Source organism: Dryobates pubescens, chromosome Z (assembly GCF_014839835.1).
Source record: "Dryobates pubescens isolate bDryPub1 chromosome Z, bDryPub1.pri, whole genome shotgun sequence".
NCBI classification, from domain to species: domain Eukaryota; kingdom Metazoa; phylum Chordata; class Aves; order Piciformes; family Picidae; genus Dryobates; species Dryobates pubescens.
In genome coordinates this window covers 126,403,520-126,426,376 of record NC_071657.1, presented here as the reverse complement: position 1 = coordinate 126,426,376, position 22,857 = coordinate 126,403,520, and the positions used below count along the sequence as shown (strand labels likewise).

Below are 22,857 nucleotides of genomic sequence, written 5' to 3'. Positions count from 1 at the left end.
TGCAAACAGTAACAAAAAGTGGAAATCATCCTACATAACACTGCTTACTAGTAATGACTCGTGATATGGAAACCACCAACGTTCAGCAGGCATTTCAGGAACCTGTAACTAGGACAAAGAACACAGCACTTCTTACTTTAAGCAGTTAGAGCTGCTCTGGCAGAGCAGTCCGAGAATAGAGATGACAGAATAAATCTGAAGATTAAAGTATGATAAATAACTTAAATCATAGCTGTGACCAGTTTTGCAAGCCTTCCCCTCCTGTAGTACACATGAAAACAAAGAGATATTTCTGGATGAGCTGAGGAATGCAGAGCTGCTTCTCCTTATTTTAATAAAAAATACAGCATTTGAAGTTCCACTTACAAACGTCAAAACAGAAGTGTACATACATGGGACTGACATTTTTTCCCCCTAGGCAACTGCATAAAAGTTTTAAAAATAGTTTGCCACTGTACAGCATCTTTGAAAAGAACATCCCTTCAAAGGAACAGATGTCAACAGGTAGGAAGAATGCACTTGTGGAGACCACGGGGAACGAGGTACAGCCACCAGAGCTATTACGAAGGAGCGCAGACCTTGGATTGAAATCCTCAGCAAGTTCTCCTTTTTCCCCAGGACAAGCAGGTTTATGTATTATGGCATACACAATGCAGAGGATCTGAAAGCGCGGTTTTGTCCTTAGTATGAGCCCTCTTTGAAGGATTCCGCTAGATCTTGATTGGCAGCATCATACTGTACAATGAAACGTTTGAGTTCCTCAATGCATCGCTCACCTATTTCATGCAAATTCTGCCGCAGGGCAAACTGAAGGGAATTCTCCAATGATGGATCTTTGTCAATCAGCATCTTCACCACCATGCCAAAGGTTTCACAGTCTTGTCTGTAGACCTAGAAACAATACATTTTAGAAAGTGATTAAATGCAAGGCTCTTCATGTTAGCACACTCATTGAGTTAGGTGCCTCTGCAGATCCAAACTAAAGAACAGAATAGAATAGACCAGACCAGACCAGGTTGGAAGAGGCCTTTGAGATCATCAACTGGATGGGGTGCTTGGTGCCATGGTTTAGTTGATTAGATAGTATGATAGGGTGATAGGTTGGACTCGATGATCTCGAAAGTCTCTTCCAACCTGGTTAATTCTATTCTAATTATTGGGTTCAACATGGGGTTCAGCTGTAAGGCATAATTGCCTTTTCCTGTCTTCTGACTTGCACTAATGTAGATGGTAACCAGTCCAGAAACACCTGGATACAAGAAATAACTTTCATTGAAAGAATGCCTTAAAGAGAGATTAAGTTCCTCTTGCAGCACTATTTAAAACAGAATGGCAGAGCAATATGCAAATGGTAAGCTAAATTAATTTTACATCTATTTGCAAAGAAAATCAACTGTGTCATGTCTAACAACCACAGCCTTTTTATCTGTAGCCTTTTCTAAAGCTTTAAATACAAGTTGTGTTTAAGTAATTTCACCAAATTCTATTTGCTTGTTGGGTATCTGTTTCTTGCAGGAGTTCTTGACAAATGTGACTTTAATTAATTTGACTGCATTTGTGATTCAACCACTAAGGATCAGAGAAATCCCAGTGGTGGTTTACATATGATCTCATACTGCAAGGAACTTGAGTACTGCATCCAGTTCTGGAGCATATCTTACAGGAAAGATATGGATGTGCTGCAATGTGTCCAGAGAAGGGCCAGAGGGCTGGAGCACCTCTCCTATAGAGTCAGACTGAGAGAGTTGGGGCTATTCAGTCTGGAGAAGGCTCCAAGGAGACCTTATTGTGGCCTTCCAGTTTCTGAAAGGGGGCCTACAAGAAAGCTGGTGAGGGACCTTTTAGGGTGTTGAGTAGTGATAGGACTAGGGGGAACAGAGCAAACCAAGAAGTGAGTAGATTCAGATTGGATATTAGGAAAATGTTCTTCACCATGAGGGTGGTGAGACACTGGATCAGGCTGCCCAGGGAGGTGGTGGAAGCCCCATCCCTGGAAGTTTTTAAGGCCAAGCTGGATATAGCTCTGGGCAACCTGATCTAGTGTGAGGTGTCCCTGTCCATGGCCTGGGGGTTGGAACCAGATGATCTTTGAGGTCCCTTCCAACCATGACAATTTTGTGATTCTGTGAATAAAGAGGCTGCAAGTCAGTTACATACCACACTCAAGGAGAAGTAACTTCTTATCACTGCAAACTCCTTATCAAACAAACATAACTCTGCTCCTAGGTGGTTTTCATAAGTGACTCAGTGGCCATTCAAATGTTTTTCTTTCAGATTCCAGCTAAGGTTATTAATCTAAACACTCAACAAAAATGGAACTTCTCAAAGTCCTCCATCTGCAGTTCGTTTTCACACCTCTTTGGCCAACTTCTGTTTAGAAAATACACCAGCTTTCTGAATTAAAAGTAGTAAGTTTTATACCTCTGCACTTCTTTTTTAAGGAGCAATGAACAACCAACCACCCACACTACTAAAACATTGCTATTCCTCAAAGCATTGTGTGTTTGTCTCAGAACTTCATTTTGAGAGATGTGTGACCCTTTTCTCCCACATTTATCTGTACTGTAGACACAAATGATACAGCTGAATTTAAGCAATTTCCCATTAGTAAAAGAGGAAGAATGAAAAACAAACAGCACCCTCCCCCCCAATCAACATAATACCACATATTTTAATTCCTAAGGGCCAGGCCAAAGGCAGCTTAAGCAAAATGCATAGTAAAAGGCATAGTAAAAAAAAACTTCCAAACATTCTGTACACAAATTAAACTAGTCTCAGAAACAAAATGATTTAACAAGATACCTTTAATAAAGGCAGCTCTCAAAAGTTTTAGATGAGGGACTGTTTAGAAGGACCTGTAGTGATGGGATGAGGGGCAATGGTTTGAAGCTGGGGTGGGGGAGATGTAGGCTAGCCATCAGGAGGAAGTTCTGCACAATGAGGGTGGTGAAACACTGGAACAGGTTGCCCCAGGGATGTGGTTAAGGCCCTACACCTGGAGACATTCAAGATCAGACTCAATATGATCCTGGGCAGCTTGATCTAGTTGGAAGTGTCCCTGCCAGCTGCAGAGGGTTGGACAAGATGACCTTGGAGGGTGCCTTCCAATGTGGTGTATTCTATGACTCTGTATTCTGTAAAAACAGTTTGAAATAGGACCTACTTTTTAAACACTGGCTGATAAATAAAAGAAAATGTTATAGTAGAATCTCATTTTCAATGGAGATTAAGAAGTCAAGAAGAGTGCAGCCCAAAACAAACTGGAGCTAAACATCCTAAGAGTGGAAACAGTGCGCACAGAGCATTTTTATGAGAGGGGGTTTGCTTCCTGCTGTGTAAGCTTGGTTCTTTGGTAATATCAGCACGAAACTCAGACTTCTCAGAGTTCACGCTCCACAGCAAGCAAAACATGGTACTTGCTAAGAGAACTTCAGAGTAAATTCAGGTTACTTTTTTTCTGATTCTTTCCAAGGGAAAAGCTCAGGAAGAACTGCTGTCTCTGATTAGCCATAGGACAGACAGGTGATATTTCACTTTGGGTAATTCATCCCTTTCAAGTACTTGCAGCAAGCTTGCTAGCAACCTTCACAGAATGATTTCTGAAAGGTTTTTTCTCCTCAAAGCCACTATATTTGGGGGGAATAGTTCAGAACTTGCCCCCCTTCCTTTTATTGCATATCTATTTGTCCTATGTTATCACCTTTGAAGTGGGTAGACCAAGGACATGCGTATGATTTTCCGCAGGTAAACAAACCTGGCAACTGTCAGTCTTCAGAGGACACTGTGCAACCCCAGCAAGAGTGAAACTCTGGCACTAATAGAGAACACAGACCCATTGCCTTGTCTTCTACACAGGAAGGCACTCAAAGCTGTATCTGGAAGAAATGCTCTACTTTTAACTGGTCTTCAAATTAATGGCAAAGACTTCAATCTGCTATTTCTCTCATGCAAAACAGATGAAATTCTCTGACCCTCAGCACTTTTCTCTTCAAAACTTTCACAAAAGACTTGGAGGAGAATCAGGAGAGTAATCACCATTGTTGCATCTGGAATCAGAAGTCACGTTGCTGTCTCAACAATCTGGAAGCTAAACACCTTCATATAGGAGATGGAGGTTTTCAATAGCTTGTGTTAAATGGAACTGACCTAAAACAGGGGAAGAGGGTGAAGGTGGAGCAGGAAGGCAGTTCTCACAACAGAAAACAAAGGAAGCAGCTCAGGTCCTCTGACAACAATTGAGCAATTTTCCCTCAACAAGATTTCTAACCCAGCTGCTAATTCTGATCCTCCTGGTGCAATCTGCCTCCTTCTCAATTGTGCTGATAAACCCATTTGTATAGCTGAGATGTAAATTGCATCACTGAGATGATCCCTTTTAAAATTACGTCCCCCCACTGCAATCCAGTGATTCAATTCCAAAACCAGATGCATCAGCACAACTGAAAGAACGGTGAGCCACAGTTTTAAAGTGGAATTACCTTCACAAACCGGTTTATACCTGAAGCAGTGCACAACCAGCAACCCTCAGAGAAGTTACTGTGCTTTGGGAGCAGAGATTATCAATCACAAGAATATCAATTAGAGAAGATATTAGTTACAGCCCAATGGTAGGGTCAGCTATTTAATAGAAGTGTGAAAGTGCTCAAAGCCCCTTTAAAAAAAGAAAGGTGTCATGGCATATTAAAATCCATCTTCTCCAGAGAAGAGGAGGCAGCAATTTCTGGAAAATAAGCTGAGAATATGATGCTTGAGAAAGAAAGAAAACTGCAGAAAAGGCTCCAGACAAGCAAAAAAGCTCTCTGTTGGAGAAGAACACTGGAAGAACTTGTGACCCAACAAGGTTTGAGAATAACCTTATCTTCAAAATTCCAGCTGATGCTGATTTTGAGCTCAGACCATGGAAAGCTCATCTGTAAGCATCTGGAACTAGAAACTAAAAATGATTCCATGTGTGGGAGAAGAAGAAATAACCTTCTTATATTGAAAAACAAGAAAGGGAATGATACCAATGACATGATTATTCTGTCTGATATATATGCCAGGTAATCCTGAAAACAGCTAAAGCCACAGGGTGATCATCTACCAAGGCCCTAGCATACTTTTATTCTCTGAACAAAGGTATAATACCAGCACAATAGACAGAATAAGTAACACTTCAGTAGGCAGATGAAAGCGAAGCAGAAGCAGCTGCTCTTCCAAATAGATGTATTAATATTTATTTTATATACTCATGCAAAATATATAGTCTTGATTGTCCTCTGAATGAGAAGTATATAAGGCAAAGTCATGCTCACTTTGAAGAGTTTTCCAAAAACCAGGACATCTGAGGTCTGTGAGGCTGCAGCAGCACAGATTCAAAGGGCAATGGGGCCAGTAAAAAGGTAAGTTAAAATGGAGGTATTAGCAACCCTTGTTTCAGCCCACACACCAACTTCTCCAGCTGAGCTCTACAGCCTGTGCAGGATTTTTAAGTTCTTGAGGTGATCCAGAGAAGCTAAAACTACAGCTTCTGCACTTCTCTGACAACTGGAAAGACAAGCCCCACCAGGCTACGAGTTGGCTTCTATACCTTCCATGTCCACAGCTGGTAGAAAGCACAACTGAGTAGCAAGTAGGAGATGCAAATTTCTCCTCTGAGGACCCAACTGAATCTTCACTTCTCTTCTCATTCCTGGAAGAACTGCTCTGACAAATGTGCTTATTTTATCTCAAGTTGGACAATATTAACTATGGTCTCCTGCTACTGTTTTGAATTCATACGACCGTGGCACTTGTTTTGAATGCTCTTGGCTGTATGCACATGTAAAAGCCTTTTAAATAGCCATCAAGAGACTTGTGCATGCAAGGCTCGAGCAGCTTTACACAAGAAATGGGCAAGCAAATTCATTTAAATGCAGAAGGTGGTACTTCTGCTTGAACACACAAGCAGGATCACCAGGCATGAGAAGGATCACATACATTAAGTGGATGTGATGATTTAACAAGTAAAACTGACGCTCATGATTTAATCTGGAATTTCCAATCCTTTGCTCTTTTTCAGCACAACCTTTGCTGCACTTTTGAGCATCGCTATCATTTCATGCATTTACAGATTAACACTTTCACACCTCCATCAGAACTCTTTCACAGCACCACAACACAACTCTAGGCTCTTTGAGCATCTCTGCACCACATGTATGTGCTCGAGTCAGCCCTCATCTTCAGAGGTGCCTGTTCTCAGCTCCTCATCCAGAAGGCCAAAAACATTCAAGGCTCAGTTCATACAGAGAAAGGAGTTAAGAGTTGTGGCTCATAAACCACAGCCTGCAACCCTTAGATACTAACTCACCCTTGAGAAGGCCCAACGTGCCCAGCAATCACTATCTTGTATCTGAGATTCATGCAACTTTTCATTTAATACACTTTCAGAAGACAGAAACTTTTCAGTTGCTGAGGGCACATCTCCCACACATATCAAATAGTCCATGAAAGGAGGAATGAAGCAGCATGTTCACTGGTAGTAGTTTGTTTTCTGACAAAGGCAGAGCCTGAACTCGCAAAGCACAAGTATAGCCCTAGTCTGTTCCACATCTCCTCCAGACACACACCCTATTAATGAAAGGGCAAACGGCCTGAAGTCTCTCCTGCTTCAGTGATGCCCCAGGGCTCCTCTACACCAGACAGAAGTAACAGCTTTAGTTCCTGTAGCTAAACCAAGACAGCTAGGCTGGTATAGCCCTCTGGTGGTATAAAGCCAGCTTCTGATTTCCCCTCCTCAGCAGACCTAAAATAAGTCTGACAAAGTGCTCTTCTGTTAGCGCAGCCTCATCTGTGCCAGATTTTCTCAGCATGAGTAGACAGACTATGAGGTATATTTTCTCTTGTACTCCTAACTGAAAGCTTTGCTGAAAGATTTTGTAATGTAGACCGAGCTCTAAGCCGACTGGGTGTGCAGTAAGGTTGTGTTACAATTGCACATGTAAATGCTAGCAAACAGGGAAATTACTATACACCAAATTACTTTCAGTATTGCTGGTACCAGTGGTTTTTTTCTTTGCCAAAGACACCTTTTTAAAGGAAATGTTACCTCTCCCCAAATCATTACTTTTTAGTGTATTTAGATACTACCTCAGATTTTTCTCAACCATGCAAACAAGACTTTATTAGCTTACCCCAAATTTACTCTCCTTACGTACAACAAGCTAATCCTCTGCTGAAAGTGCCCAGAGAAATGTTCATTACTGCAGTGGCAGTGTAATTGCAGAGCTACATTTATGAGCACAATATATAAATTTATAGCTCCACAGCGCAAAGAGTGCTCAGAACTGTCATTAAACCCCTTGCAGACAATTCCCATGATCAAGACATTTAAAATTGGATTTCAACTAAAGATGAACTATTTTTCATGGTTACAAAGAGCTGAATTAACACAACAAACGGAATACCTGGTAACAATAGCAGCATGCAATTTTAAATCATAAAACATCAACAAGTCTGTGCCTTTGTTAAAAATGCACTAATAATTTTGCCTTGAATCCATGTAATAATTTCTGCACCCATTAACCAAGGTGTTTATAGACCAATTAGATATTCATTGAAATGCAAATTGGGGGAAACAAGAATCTACTATGTAACAATGAACAATTCCATGTTCACTTGCTACTTGCTGGAGATATGCAGAATAGTAAAGCTGTTTGCACTTAAAAACAATTCTGGCTCCCTTTCCATTGAAAATTTCAAGCACTTGGTTTAATAGACTTAAGCAGCATCTAAATACCCAACTGGAAGTTCTGCTGAAGTCCCTCATGTGGAATAGATGCTGATACAGGCATCATTTTAAGAACAGCACAAATTCCAGTTTGAACTCTGCTTTGCCCTTAAGGACCAGGACTAGCAACATGAAGGGCAGTGAGTGAGCACAGGGCAGCAGGAAGGGGTGCTGCGAGAAGACCCATGGGAGAGGGAGCTGAGGCCACCTCCCTGTGAACATCCCAGGTGTTGGTTGCTGCTCCCTGCACAGGGGGCACAGCTGGTCTGCATCTTGCTTCTAGCACACAGCATCTCCTGTGTGCATTTTTATTTATTCCTTTGATTAAACTGATTTGAAAGAGAAGTATGCAGTCTACAACAGTACCACTGCAAGGCTTCCCACTTCATTTTAAAGTAGAATTGGAATATGAAAAGAGGTGAAAAGTGCTCTGTAAAACTGGGGGTGGGTCTGTGTAAGTACAGCAAACTCTGCTGAGTTTAAACACACATTTTAAGACTGAAAACCCTGAAAAGTTGGCTTGGATCCTGAGAACTTTTCCATGCTGTGTAATCCACTGGGAAGAAAACATGCAGGTCAAATTATTTACTTGCATGAAAGCATTATCTTCAGTTTAAGCTCTAGACATCATCTGGATACTCCTTTGCTTTGTATCATGCCCCTGGTGACACCTCTGTAATTACAGTAAAGTCATATTGTTTGCACAGGGTGGTGACCATTGAAGCTCAGGGGAAGCCAGTGACTAGTTTTGGGTGTGCAACAACTACAGGAGTGCCCAAACAGAGCCATGCTGCCTCCTTGCCTTCTGCACGTCAGCTTCATCTTCCTATCACTTCTGCTGTGATGGGCTCTGCCCCTCAGCAGTAATACCTCTAATCATCATCTCTGTGGAAAGCACCACCCCTCCTCAACTCCTTTCTTCCCTTCTCCATCCAAACAAAAAATTACACGTTTTTGTGCACTTACTCAATGCTTATGAAGCAACCTAAATAAAGAACATACAGCTTTTGTATCACACTGTTGAGCAGAGACAATAAAAATAAGAGGCAATTAAAATGATAAGTCCTCAACAATGACAGGAAGTGTCACAGAGTCACACAAGGACAAGTCTGTAGAGCGAGGCTATACAATTCTGAACAATCACAGCAAAAGCCAACCAAGCTGGTACTATTCAGAAAACTGTTCATGTCAACTACTGAACCGTCTCAGCTCTCTTTTAAGCCAAAGTGAACAGGGAAAGCACCACACACAAAGTATTCAGCACGGTGCAAGATAAACATTAAGCTGCTGTGACATGTACTGCATGGCAAATAAAGCAGTAACTGCATTAAGCTGCTGTGACATGCACTGCATGGCAAATAAAGTAACAACTGCAAAGTTCAGCAACAGAGTTTTCATTTACCAATCCTTACATTTTCCAAGTAGATCCTCACTGCTTTAAAATAACTGCAAACAAGTTTTCAATAAGAAGGAAGTTTACTTGAAGTATACTGCTAGGAAACCCACACATTTACTTAAATCATTTTCAATACTACAGTGGAGGACTTTAAGCGAATGTTTAAATGAAAAAGAACTGACACACAACAGAAATGCACATCATGATACATTTCATTTAATATTACATTTTGGCAAGAGCAAGTGCGTTATTACTGCTTCAAGGAATGTCTTGCTCAGTCAAGCAGAAGTAGCTCCCATGTGGGAGAGCAAGAACTATTATGTTACATGGTTTTACTGGAGATAATTCTTTACTAAACCAATCAGACCACATAATAACGGCATTCTAACACCAACTACAGGCCCTTGGAGACCAGTTTGTGTGTGGCCTAGGTTTCATAGGCTTCTTTTACAACAGATGTGTTGGATGAGGGTAGTGTTACTTCATATATTAACTTGTGTGTTCCTTCAGTAAAAGAGCAGTTCTACTTCTCACATATTCTTCTTGTAGAAAATGTGTGCCTTCTGCAAGCAGATGATAAATCTGAATTCAGGTAATCCACAGCAATTACAATTCATCATTTTCTAAACCTCACTAGAAGTGCTGATAATCTCTTAAAAGATTTACCAATGACACCTTTTCAGCTCAAGCATAATACCCAGCTATGTTTAAGAATGCCCAGCTACAAACAACTATGCACCTACATCAAAAAAAATTTGCCTGAAAGAGCAACAACTTATGTACCTATTAATTTCTCTTTGTTCTACAATGATCTTCAGGTGTAAATACTGCATTTTCATAGGACCACGAATGAAAACAAAACTCTAAAAGCTCTCCTCTCTGATGGATGAAAAAAAAACCCAACCAAATCCCATTACTTGAAATGTACCAGTTCAGGATCAAACAGGAAATAATCAGCTTTATGCCAGAGGAAGGACCTCGCCCTGCAATTTTTATTTATAAAATACTGAATTGATGGAAAGCTATTTCCTAAATCTGCTCCACGGTAAACTTATTGCTCTATCCAAAACAGGAAGGGTGAAGTTTATCTACAAGAGACTCTATGTTAAATCTCTTGTTAAAAATGCTTTAATAGCTTTCAGTTATGTCCACTGACCATAAAGGAAAGCAATATTCATTTAAGCTTCATCAGAATGGGCTGACAATCACATGACAAAAACCTTCTTCTTCATCACAGAAACGCACACATAATTTTGCACGGAAAGTACAGTAGTTTGAAATCCACAACTATGGACTGTGTTGCAGTCAAGATCAGCAATGATGCATGAGCTTTTACCAAAAAGGGGTATTTAGCTTTCCCTCGTTGGCCATTGGAATGTGCTTATTGGCCATTGGAATGTGCTGCCCAGGGAGGTGACGGAGTCCCCATCCCTGGAGGTGTTCAAAAAATGCTTGGATGTGGCACTTGGAGCCATGGTTTAGTTGTCCTGAGGTGTTAGGTATTAGGTAATAGGTTGGACTTGATGATCTCTGAGGTCTTTTCCAACCTGGCTGACTCTGTGAATTACTTAAGATATCTTACTTTCAATTTCAAGAAATATCCTCAGCTACAAATATTCTCTAATACAACTTTCTCCATTAAGAGGGCTCACTTTCACTAATAGGTAAGACAGAATTTTACCCTGGGGTATGGATCACCTGTGCTTTTATTTTTCCAATGGCACAATGCAAACGAGCAGCAAGAGAAGAAAACAAACAAACAAAACCTTCCTTTTTCAATTAAGGGCAACTCCCAGCAGCTCAGTTGCACAGTTAACTAGCAGCAACATTGCCATTGTACAGTCAATGAGTTTTAACAACCAGCCTTTATATAAGAGTCTCTCATAATCACTGTTTAAATAGCAACTTCATGTTTTCCCTTCTTTAACTGTTAAAAAAAAATGCATGCTAAACATTATGCTGCAAATGTGATTCAGCCCCCTAAAGAAAATACAACACAAAAATAAGTAAACTACTGTATGTAAGGGACAACGTTTCAGAGAGGAAAAGCAACAGCTGCAAGAAGAAAAACAATTACTTAGATTACCAACATTTTATTACTTAGTTTATGTTAAACCTTAACGTTTCTGAAAGTTTAGAATTACTTCACACATTATATTAGCCTTACAAATCAGTTTTATTAGTGCCTCAATAAGGGATCACATTTTCTTCATGTCCAAGTCACAGTCCTGTTTCTACTCTCTAAACAGCAACTCTCATCATTTACTTTAAGTACTCCTTTTAGATAGGAAAAAAGTAAATTAAGGCCATGTTTTTGAAGACTTCTATAAGCTTTCCCGAGCTTTTTCCATATGCAGCTGTAACAGTTGAAAAGACTATGCCCCCATACCAGCTGTCACCATTCCCATGTCAGAAATCATCACCCCACTTCTTTGTGTGAGGCAACAATTCATTAAAATTCATTTTCAGGCAAAATCAGCCCAATTATGTTACATGCTAGTACAACAGTTGGGCTGCAGGAAGGAATCGCCTATTCTAGGTGAGAGGGCAACAAGCAGCTGTAGATGATGTCTAGAAAGAACATTTATCTATAGGTTTATTAGTGTGTTCAGTCCTCTGCACTCATTCAGGACTGCCCACAGAACTGCCAGCTAACCTAGACAGACAAAGCACACAGGATCTGTGCGGAAAGAACCACAGATCTTAGTGTCTATCTTCAGCCAACACAAAGCATATTAAGACTCAAAACCTAAACCTAGCATTATGGCTCGGGGAGGTGAAAGTCAGATGTATGATGAAGCCCCATTTCTCATTACAAATACATCAATTCCTTATGGATTTTTAGCATTCAACATCCTAACTATCCCTCCTGAATCTGTTCCCACAATTCTAGCTATTTCCACTTATTTGGAAGCAGAAATTTGAGCTAAAAAGTACAGTAATAAGAAAGTATGCCTCTCCCCAGAGAGAAAGCCACAAGGAGTAGAGATTGTCTTTTATGGTTAGTAAATCATGTGTCTTAGAGTAGTGATTACCAGTTGTGGTTCCAAGATAAGGTAGCAGTAGCTCTGCATTTACACAGTGGATACACCACTGCAACCCACAGTACTTGGAATTAGTTATTTGCTAAGTTTGGGTTACAGCTCCTAAGTAATATTGAAAAATCACAGCAATTAGCTGGCTCAGAAAAAGCTTGGGAATCGCTGATTTTTAAATCATGAACTATTTTTACACAAAACAAGCCTATTTTGTATTTTAAAAGATCTTTTGAAACTAAGAATGTTGGCTTCCTACTTCCTCATTACAAGCCTTTATTAATGAGACAGTTAAACAATGCTGCAGCATTTCAGCACAAGAACTGTTACCTATCAAACTCATTAAAGGAATGTCTGCCCTGTTCAGTCCAGTGTCACTGAACATTTTCCAGAAGTTGTCTGATGGGGTGAACTGACAGAGGACAGATTTGGAACAAACTTGGCAAGATATGTGAACACACGCATGACTTTTTGAAGTGTTTGCTTGCCTTCAAATTCTGGCATCCACTGAAAAGCTTTGATTCTTTTTGAGTCTGGCTTCAGTCAGTCCTTATAAAAAGTATTACGACCAACAGAAGAAAATTGAGATCATCAAATACTCTTTTGTGTCGGGGATCTGGGGTTTGTTGTTGTTGTTGTGGGGTTGTTTTTTTTGTTTGAAAGCTTTAGCTCTGTATTCTTCACACAGCTTAAAGCAGCCTTCTATGAACCCTGGCATCTATAAATAGTGAAAACAGTCCAAAAAAGTATTTCTAGTACTCAAGAGACAAAATTTGTACAAGGATACTAGAGGTCTAGACTCAGTCCTCTTGTCCTCTTATATTTACTGTCATGAAATGTCTTATTCATTCTAACCATAAACATTAGGGAGGCTGGTTATGGTACCAAAATTGGTTCACTAGTAATGACAGTAAAGCATTGTGTAAATTGACAACTCAATAAAAAAAAATTAGAACAAAGTTAGAAGCTGCCCAGCAACTCAGGTTAAATATTTGTTGACTATTAGCAGCAGCATTATGAACTGAAGCCACTGAAAAGATGCCGTAAGTTCTACCCCTACCCAAAGCTCCAATGCATAGAACTTCACTCTGGCAAATCACAGTGAAATGGTGGTGGTTTGTTTGGTTTTTGGTGGGTTTTTTTGGGGGTGGGGGTGGGGGTGGGGAAGGGTGCTTGATTCTTCAACTAAACACTTCCTAAAATTTCAAATTACCCTTAACACCTTGATGGCTTGAAGACATCCCCAAATAGTTAATATCCAGAAACATACACACTTTGTCATATTAATCTTACCTTCAAAGTTGTATAAACTATTGTTTGAATAGTTCATTGATTCACTTATTCAGTAATTTACTTCAGGGTAGACAACAAAACAAGTAATTTCAAGTCAAACAGCAGAAATCCAGGGAGAGAGTAAGCAAATAAGGCTGTAATACAAAAGAAGATCTAAACTAGATAACAAAAATGGAAACCATAGATCTATATATTAAAATAATTACTGAATAAATGTGCTATTACAACATAAATAAACTTTTCTAGTGCTGTATCTGTAAGCAGAGTAAAAGCTGTTGCTGATGAAGTCTACTGATGTTGGATTGATACAGTGTGTTTTGGCTAAGAACAGCATGGAAAGAGAGCAGCGAGGGATCTTTTGATAAGCAGAACTAAACAGTTTACTGCCCGAGATAAAAATAGGTTGCAAAAGGTCAAAACACTTTAATGCAATAGCCAAAAGAAACAGCACCGTGCCATTTACCTTTTAACCTTACTTCACAGAAGATCACCATGTGCTCTCAAAGATACAGAATAGAGAGGGGTTATTCGGACAAACACATCCTGAAAAATAAGGCATTCCTCACTAGTTCACTCTAGTAAAGACCTGGCTGAACTACACTGTCTGGGAACAGAATTGAAGGAGGAAAAAGTTTGAAGCCAAATTAAATAAATTTAACAAACCACACAATGAAAACGAATGACATTTTCTCATTTCATTTAGAAATTTCCAGCAGGCTTTTTTCTGTTCTGTTTTGTTTTTAAAAATCACATGAGGGGTATAAGCAGTGCAAAATTCCTATTTCCAGATCAGCAGGTAAAACATTTTGTTATTTCAAGGATTAGTATCCATAAAGAATTGATTTACACACTGAACAAAGGATTCTTTCATGTATTTAAGAGTACCCTGGACTGTGTAGAATGATAACAGTAAATGTTTCATTAAAAAAAAAATACAATGTTCTTTTCTACAGGGTAAGTCAGTAGCACACACTCTTAAGGAAAAAAAATGTGACTAACACCTTCCATTTGTCAGCGACAATGCACTGAAACCAGTTCTTGGAACTACCGCTTAGTTTTTAATAGGATCCATTGACTCACTTCATCTTACCTCAACTCAGTACTAAATTCTCTTTCACTTGTTAACCTCTTCTCTTTGTTCTTCCTAATTCTGCACTCCTCAGCAAACTACACTGTGGACAAAGTCAAATCACTCTTCCTGCTCCGTAGACCCTGCAGTTGGCCAACACATACTTAATAAATAAACCACTCCTAACTCTGACTGCTTTCTGCCATCACAATTCTATACGTCTTCCTTGTTCCGTCACCAAGTCTTCACTCAAGCTCTCATACTTAGCTTTCACTTGATGTAAAACATGCTTTCAATTTCTGACTTTTCAGAGAGCTATCTAAGCATCCTCGGATTAGTTTGCAGCATCAATGCATTTACATTTCATACATTTCTAGCAAATGTAAAACATATAAACAAAAGGTAAGTTTCCTATCTAAATGGAAACATTTAAGGAACAAACACTTCCCACTGTTACATTACAGCCACATGCACATGTTCTCTCAGAGCTTTTATTTTAGATAATAACAGCTTCAAGGAATACAGCAAAAAAACCCTATTTGCTTATATGTTATACACAAATGCTGAGCAATTCACCTTGACGTGAATAGCAAGTCTACCAATGAAAATCTTACTTGATATGAGGCATGAAGTATTCAAACTCAATTAACAGGTTAAATGACCTTGCCTCCTTTAAAATCTCAGCTGATCCACAAAGGACAAACACAAGCTCATTGCTTTAACAGGCCTCTGCATATCTCAATACATATCTTCAGCAATATACTTAAGTCTTATTGTACAGAAAGTCAAACAACAACAGACTGAAGAGAAGCTGAAGAAGACAAAAGACCTAAGACATGAACCATGTTACCAGCAGCAGAACAAGAGGACACAGTCTCAAGCTGCAGCAGGGGAAATTTAGGCTGGATGTCAGGAAGAAGTTCTTCATATAAAGAGTGATTAGGCATTGGAATGGGCTACCCAGGGAGATTGTGGAGTCACTATCACTGGAGGTGTTTAGGAAGAGACTGGATGGGGTGCTTGGTGCCATGGTTTAGTAGATTAGATAGTGCTAGATGATAGGTTGGACTCGATCTTGAAGGTCTCTTCCAATCTGGCTAACTCTATTCTATTGTACAAAGGCACCAGACTTTAAAAACTAATCGGTATGATTTTTCAGCAAAAGGGTTATTGAAGCCTCTTTTCCTGAAGGAGAAAGGATCATTTTTATGATAAATGTCACCATTCAAAGAAGTGAACAAACTGGCTCATATGCAGAGTAAAGAAAAAGCTCTGTGTTAGAAGCTGAGGTTACATTCCCAGAAGTCTTCAACATACAGCACAGGCCTAAGTCAAGCAAGGAGTCACCTTACACTTTCACTGCACCGTCAGAAATACACACAGGCAGAAGTTAGGTTTCTCCCATCAATAAGAAAAATATTACTTGGATCAATATAAATAGACAAAGAGGGAATAAGCTTTATAGTAGATTACATACTTCTCCCTGGAAGCATTGCTCAGGCTGCTTACTATGACATGAGTAACACCTACACAAATTAAAAGGCTCCAGAGCCAGCTCATTATAATGATACAAGCTTTTCTTGTTAGCAAAAAGCCCATCCTGCTTAAAATAGAATGCTCTTAAAATGGAATTTCTTCAGTAAGTCATCTGGGTCATGAGAGACCATATAATTACTTTAAACTCAAGACTTTTCTGACAACCTCCCCCCATTCTCCAAATATTGATTGACTAATGATGCAGCAAATTTGCTAACCAAGAAGGCATACTGTATTTAACTCTCTTTTTTTTTTAAGTCTGTCTTATCAAATCATGGATACATTCTCAATTTTAGATTAATCATATCTGTACTAGATATGTTAATGACTCAGTACTGCAACCGTTTTACTGTATGTTTACTAGTGTACAGATGATAATTGTCACATTGGGAGTACAGAGGTAAATCACAATCCAAAAGGACATTTTAAGAATAACAGGACCAATAATTTGGTTGTACCTATTAGGAATCATTTCAGTCTGTTATTAAAAGCACCAATACATGGGGGCTCAAGAAATCAACAGTCTGAACCAAGCCAAGGGCAAATCAGAGAGCTTTCCAGAGCTCAGAGTTAAACATTTAGGTATCCTGTTACTAGAAAATCAAAGGGGGAAAGGGGGAGGGGAAGGCATTAACTGACTTTGATGAAACCAGAAACAGAATCTTGTGAGTTTATCTTTGCCTCTGATTTTAGCAAAACCATACTTGCAAGAAAACATCCTTCAGCAGCATCACCAAAAAAAAAAAAGGGAAATTTTACAGAGCTGTAGTTATGCCTAATAATAAACCTGACAAAGACACTTTAAAATTTATCAAGGCATTTTTGAGTTACAGCTAGACCTGCACTTAGGTAATCAGATTAATAATTTGATTTAAAACTCTTTTTTACCTAATGAAATTATTCATATTGGGTTTTTTATTTGTAGTTGATGAGAACTACAGTAAACCAGACCAAATGGACTACAGCACGATTCAGCAGCTTATCACATTCCTCGGTGATTTTGGGTACTCAATGCAGGAACGCTGTGTTTCCTGCCTCATAACTGTAGATTCCTGAAGATGCCCCGAGGGCATCCAGAGGGGAAGACATCAAGCTGGAAGCACCTGACTGCTCCTCACTTGTTTCTGGCACCAGAAATAGCAACAAGTTTTCTTGCATGATGTAGTGTCCCCACCCTCCAGCCAGGGAGAAACTCTACTGCACTTGCCCGTGGGCTTTAAAGCTGTGGAATTAATTCCCATCTCCACCCATGTTCCTCTTACTCCCCATCTCATTCTTCTCCCCACCCTCTTGGCTGCAGTTCCCAATCTTGGCACAAATCTTTATTTTTTTTTCAACTGCAAGTCCAGTCCCACCCTCGTTCACAGCTTCCCATACTCCCAATTCCCAACTCTACCAACCTCTTCTGTCAACTCAAATCCTTTTATCTCTTCCAAGATTTCCTCCACCCTCCAATTCAGAGGTCACCTCATTCCTCAGCTAGACATAGTTCCACTCCACCTTTTCCTCAGAAACCTTTGAATCCTTTTGCCCCTGCCGTCTGGATGCTCTCCTGCGTTCAGTTCTCTACTGCTATTTTCCCTTTGGCATGATCCACCACTCCTCACAGAGAAGGAGCTTTCACAGGTAGATTCCTAACTTGACATTCACATGTCTTCCCACATTGGGTTCACTCCTTTCAACTGTGACAAAAGCCCTGAAGTTTTGTTGGAGGTGGAAGGGTGTACCAGTCATTGCCAAGAGCTGATAAAGGCACAGTGTCCGTTCCCTTGCTGAGAAAGCTGTGAGCAAGACTGCCCCACCAGTAGAAGCCATTTAATTACAGGTTTCGAGGAGACTGCCTCTTGGTCACAGGTCCCCCAAAGTAGACAAAGGATCTCCCAAATTAGACAAAGAGACATCTTTATCTTAATCAGTAGCACAGTCTTTGTTGCAGGTAACAAAAGCATTCAAAAGGGCTTTACTTCACAGGGAGTTGTGCCTTGGTGAGGGAGCGTTTCTCTGTAATTGCACACTTCCAGTTCATCACATTAGGTGACAGGCAATAAAATGCATAAAACATTCAGTAATCTTTTGATCTTCATTTTCCTGAAGTGCAAATACTTCAATGAATTTTATGATGTTAGAGTTTGAATTAGAAGGGGCCATTTAGTGTACAAAGCTGAGCTATCTCACCACCAAAAATACCACTTCCTGTGAATTCTCTTTCCTCTCGAGATCTACTGAAGAACTTTGGGGGCTGGAGGGTCTGGTTACCAGCTTGGTTCACAAATAGATCAAAGTTCAGCTCCAACAGACTAGCTGGGAGAAGCTGTTATGAGTGTGCCTAGTGAGGCACTCTGCTCCCAAACGAGTAAATTCTCCAAAATACATAGAACCAAGGCTGTTTAAATTAGAAGATACTGAAGTGCCCTGAAGGAAGAAGAGTTCTGCTGAAAGCACCTTTAGACAGAAATTAAACAGAAGGGGTTTAAGTTTTACCTTGTCAATGACAAAAATAAATAGCTACAATGCAAATACCACCAAAGACTATAGCTTTCTGTAGGTTTCTGCCTGATTAGCTGTTTAGGTGGTGTTGGATTGGTTGATGGGTTGGACGTGATGATCTTGAAGGTCTCTTCCAACCTGGTTTATTCTATGTATTCTATGATTGAATAACTTTGAGTGTTTAAAGGCAGTGCTTTCAAGACACTGAATATCAGAGGTGGCAGTGGCTCAACACACAACAGAGTGTGAGTGATCACTTATGGCAGTTGGCACATTTAAGGAACCACAATGTGAATGAGAGAAATAGTTCAGGAAATATCTGCAAACTCTTATTCTTTTCTTCTGATGTGAATCATAGCCAGACCTCATCAAGACTACATGGCAGGTACCTGGGGACAATATAAGACAGGGATGTATTTTCTTAAACTATGATTGCTACAAAACTCCTTGTAATGTAAAGGTGAGGTCTGCCTGGTACAAGTTGGAATTGCTTCTTCATGTCTTATTTGTTTTGGCTGGTTGGATTTTTTTTTTAAACAACTTTGGCATTTGCATAAGGGGACTTTCTGATGCCTAATGAGATGCAATCATATTGTGATCTTTTTCCACTGGAACTCAGTTTCTACTCCTGTCTATTTTTACAAAGGCTGTTAACAAATACTCGCCTTGGTTTATGCTTAAGCTGAATTCAGTTGAAACCTGACAACAGAGGCAAAAGATACACAGATACTCTGTGATTGCATAAGCTAGTTTCTCCAAGAAGCCAACTTAAAAAAAAACCCATTTAATAAAATGGGCATATTTCCAGTTGAAGATTACCACTGAAAAGCTTGTGTCAGCATATTCTAATCTATTTCTGATTTTGTGTTTAAAAATGCTTGTGTGGAGATTTTTTTTCACTTAGGTAGCATGTGACCAGAAATGTTAATATATAAATTACTTACTAAGCTAAGGTGGTGAACTGCTTGTGGGGAGTAATTAAAATCAAGTAAGCACACACAGAACCCACATAAGTACAACATTTCATGTTGCAATGAAACCAAGCATTTAAGCTATCTGGGGGGCAGGAGAGGGGGGAAAGATTGCTAGCAAGCCAATTAAACCATGGAGAAATAATATCAAGCCCATCTATTAAAGGTTATTAGTGTCATTTAGAGCAATAATCAAAGTTCAACAGTTCAAAAAATTAATGTATAAACAATCCTTCTGTTCTATGTGAGAAGCTAAAGAATCATGAACAGCACAACCCACTTGATTTTGTCAGTATTCAACTTCTGTAATTATAGGTCAGGTTGAACTGCCAGCCTTTCTAAGTCCAAGTACTTTGGTAAAATAGGCACACTGTAACCTTTGTCCTGTGGGGAATCTCGGCCCTTGTTTTTCTGCTGCGTTTTGTGAAGCGTAGCACTGTGACAGCCACACCAGCGTATGCCCAGATAATCACTGAGGTCTGAAAGTCACAACATTAGTGCAAATAAGAGTTAAACAAAACAGGAAAAAGATCCTTCCAGGTTGGTGATAAATGGTGATATGCATTAGCCATTTACACTTCAAGATAAAAACCTAATGTTTTCCTAACTTAGAGAAGCAGCACATGCATAAGCATCTTATGCAACAAAATAGCTTTTTTCCATTTCATTTAGGAGAGTTCCCAACTCTCATGTTTTTTGGGGATCATCTTTCTAAGAATAAGCTAACTCTTAAGATTATATTTTAAAGGTCAGAGCAAATTAATATCTTCTATATCAAGCTTTTAAGATACAAGCCTATATAAACTGGAATGTGTCCAGAGAAGGGCAACAAAGTTGGTGAGGGGTTTGGAGCACAAGCCCTATGAAGAGAGGCTGAGGGAGCTGGGGTTGCTTAGCCTGGAGAAGAGGAGGCTCAGGGGAGACCTCATTGCTCTTTACAACTACCTGAAAGGAGGCTGTAGACAGGCGGGGGCTGGTCTCTTCTCCCAGGCAACCAGCACCAGAACAAGAGGACACAATCTCAAGCTGTGCCAGGGGAGGATCAGACTGGATGTTAGGAAGAAATTCTACACAGAGAGAGTGATTGGCCCTTGGAATGTGCTGCCCAGGAAGGTGGTGGAGTCACCATCATTGGAGGTGTTTAGGAGGAGATGGGGTTTAGGAGACTGGATGGGGTGCTTAGTTGCATGGTTTAGTTGATTAGGTGGTGCTGGATGACAGGTTGGACGCAATGATCTTGAAGGTCTCTTCCAACCTGGTTTATTCTATGTGGGAACACCAGTTACGAGTGGTGTGAGCAATCTGGCAATGCAGGCCTAAGAGCCTGACATGGTGGTAGGCCATGCTCAGCAGAAGTGCAGAGCCAGCTACCAGTATGCCAAAACAGTGCTGTGCTTGCAGCACTGTAACTAAAACAAGACGCTGGTAGCTAGAAACATAGTGAGTTATCTCGGGACAACAGGACATGCACCTGCATCAACAAACCTCGCGTGTCATCCATAGTTGGACCAATAATCTACAATAGTGTGATGTGTGGTCACTCATAGGGGACCAATGAGTCCATGCCAACAAGGCATACCAAGGTTATATAAATTGTAGCAGTTTCCTTGCTACGCACTTCTTTTCCTGCCTGTCCTGTCTCCTCTCCTTCCACGCTTTACTGTGCCATGCTTTCACCATAGGCCTGAGCCATAGGCCTGCAATACTGGAACAATAAAGGATCAATACCTGATCATATTGGTCAGATGTATTGATTCCAAGAACCTCCGTTGTCGCCATATCTGGCTAAAATTCTATTCTAAACACTACATCCATTCAAATAAATTTAAAAAGCCAACCAAACCATAACAGTCCTCTGTAAATTGTATCCTTTTCATTTTAAACAATTTGCTTGCTTTCCAAATGCCACTCACTTAATGGCTGTGAAATCACTAATGTTCACAGAAAAGAACAAGCTATTAAAAGAAGTGTAGCCTACCCATCTTTGAACATATTGAGTTTAACCTGCTCAGTGACACAGCCGTCAGAAGAAATAAGACATCAGGCCAGGCACTGAGAAACTTAAGAAACAGGTGTCAAACGCAACGTGCCACACAAGTATCTTTGGTCGCAGATGGTCCTATATTTATACACCAATGTTGTATATAAATCAGATTACAAATGGATTGGAGGATTCAATTACATGCACCAGCAAAACTACCACCTAGACCCCCAAGTTTCTGTTATATTAAGATCAGTCCTACTGTAAAAGACACATGAAAACCCACAGAACTGCAGATTCACACTTCAGCAGATTTTCCCTACCACCAGGTTGCCTGTGTGATAGTCTTCTGTTGCTGTCTACTCCAACCTCCTGAGGGCTGAAAGCTCTTGTCAGTGAAGGAGAAATGGAAATCAGCTTCCATGCCAAACATCAAATCCCTCCTGTCACCTACCATCCTACCACCACATTTCATGTGTCTCTTAACAGTGTTCACTCAGCTACCACCTTCCCACCATCACACATGGGGTTCTGAAGCCTTTCCTTCATGATTCTATTCTCCATTTGCCCTACATACAACCTGTTTTTAAGCACCACTTGGACTCCTGTTTCATCTGCATGTCTTTCAGAAGACCAATGACAGGATGATATCAGGAATGCTGACAGAACTGACACGAAATCAGTTTTATGGGGGGGTGGAACAGATGCAAGGCAGCAGATCTTTGGGCTGGGGCTATTTCTGAGGCAATTGAAATTTATGGTTCTAATTATTTTTCACTGATCCTAGTCTCATTTTGTTTCAATCCAGGAAAATGCAGTCTTCCCCAAAAGCAATGCTGAAATATTCCTTCCACATTCAAAAGATGCCTTGTTCGAGACACAGAAGGTTCAGAAAAATACTAAAAAGTTAAAACATTAAGCCTCAGTGCACTGAAACAACCAAGACAGAACTTCATCTTCCACCCTTAAACCAGTCCAAAAATAAACACTGCTAAAACCCACCTCTCAAGTGCACCAATGCCCTTCTGTTAAAGCAAGAACAAGATGGAGACATAGTTGGAGAGGAGGCTCTCTCTGCCCTCTAAATTAAGTTATTAAGGTCTATAACAACAAAACCTCATCAACACCACCAACAAAAATACACCCATAATAATAAACCTTACACCCACAGAAACCACAACCTTTATCAAAGCTCAAGCTGCTAATCATTTCTAGCTTTGTCCATCAGCTTTCTCAGGAGCTTCACCACTGTCAGTTCTGCTTATCCCTCCAAGCACCTTAAATTCTAATAGTTATTTCAGTATGCAATTTCTCTTACTTAGTTCCTAATTATGTATCTAGG

At 40.1% G+C, this 22,857-nt stretch overlaps 1 protein-coding gene across 2 annotated transcripts in view; it reads right to left on the bottom strand.

The window, feature by feature from the left end:
* Positions 1–204: 204 nt before the first annotated feature.
* Positions 205–22,857, bottom strand: part of PPHLN1 (periphilin 1) — a 66,621-nt gene continuing 43,968 nt past the window's right edge. For both annotated transcript variants that reach the window (XM_054178596.1, XM_054178597.1), the window contains exon 10: positions 205–891. In XM_054178596.1, coding sequence (XP_054034571.1) covers positions 682–891 — 210 coding nt within the window. In that variant the 3' untranslated portion in view covers positions 205–681. The remainder of the gene's footprint in view (positions 892–22,857) is intronic.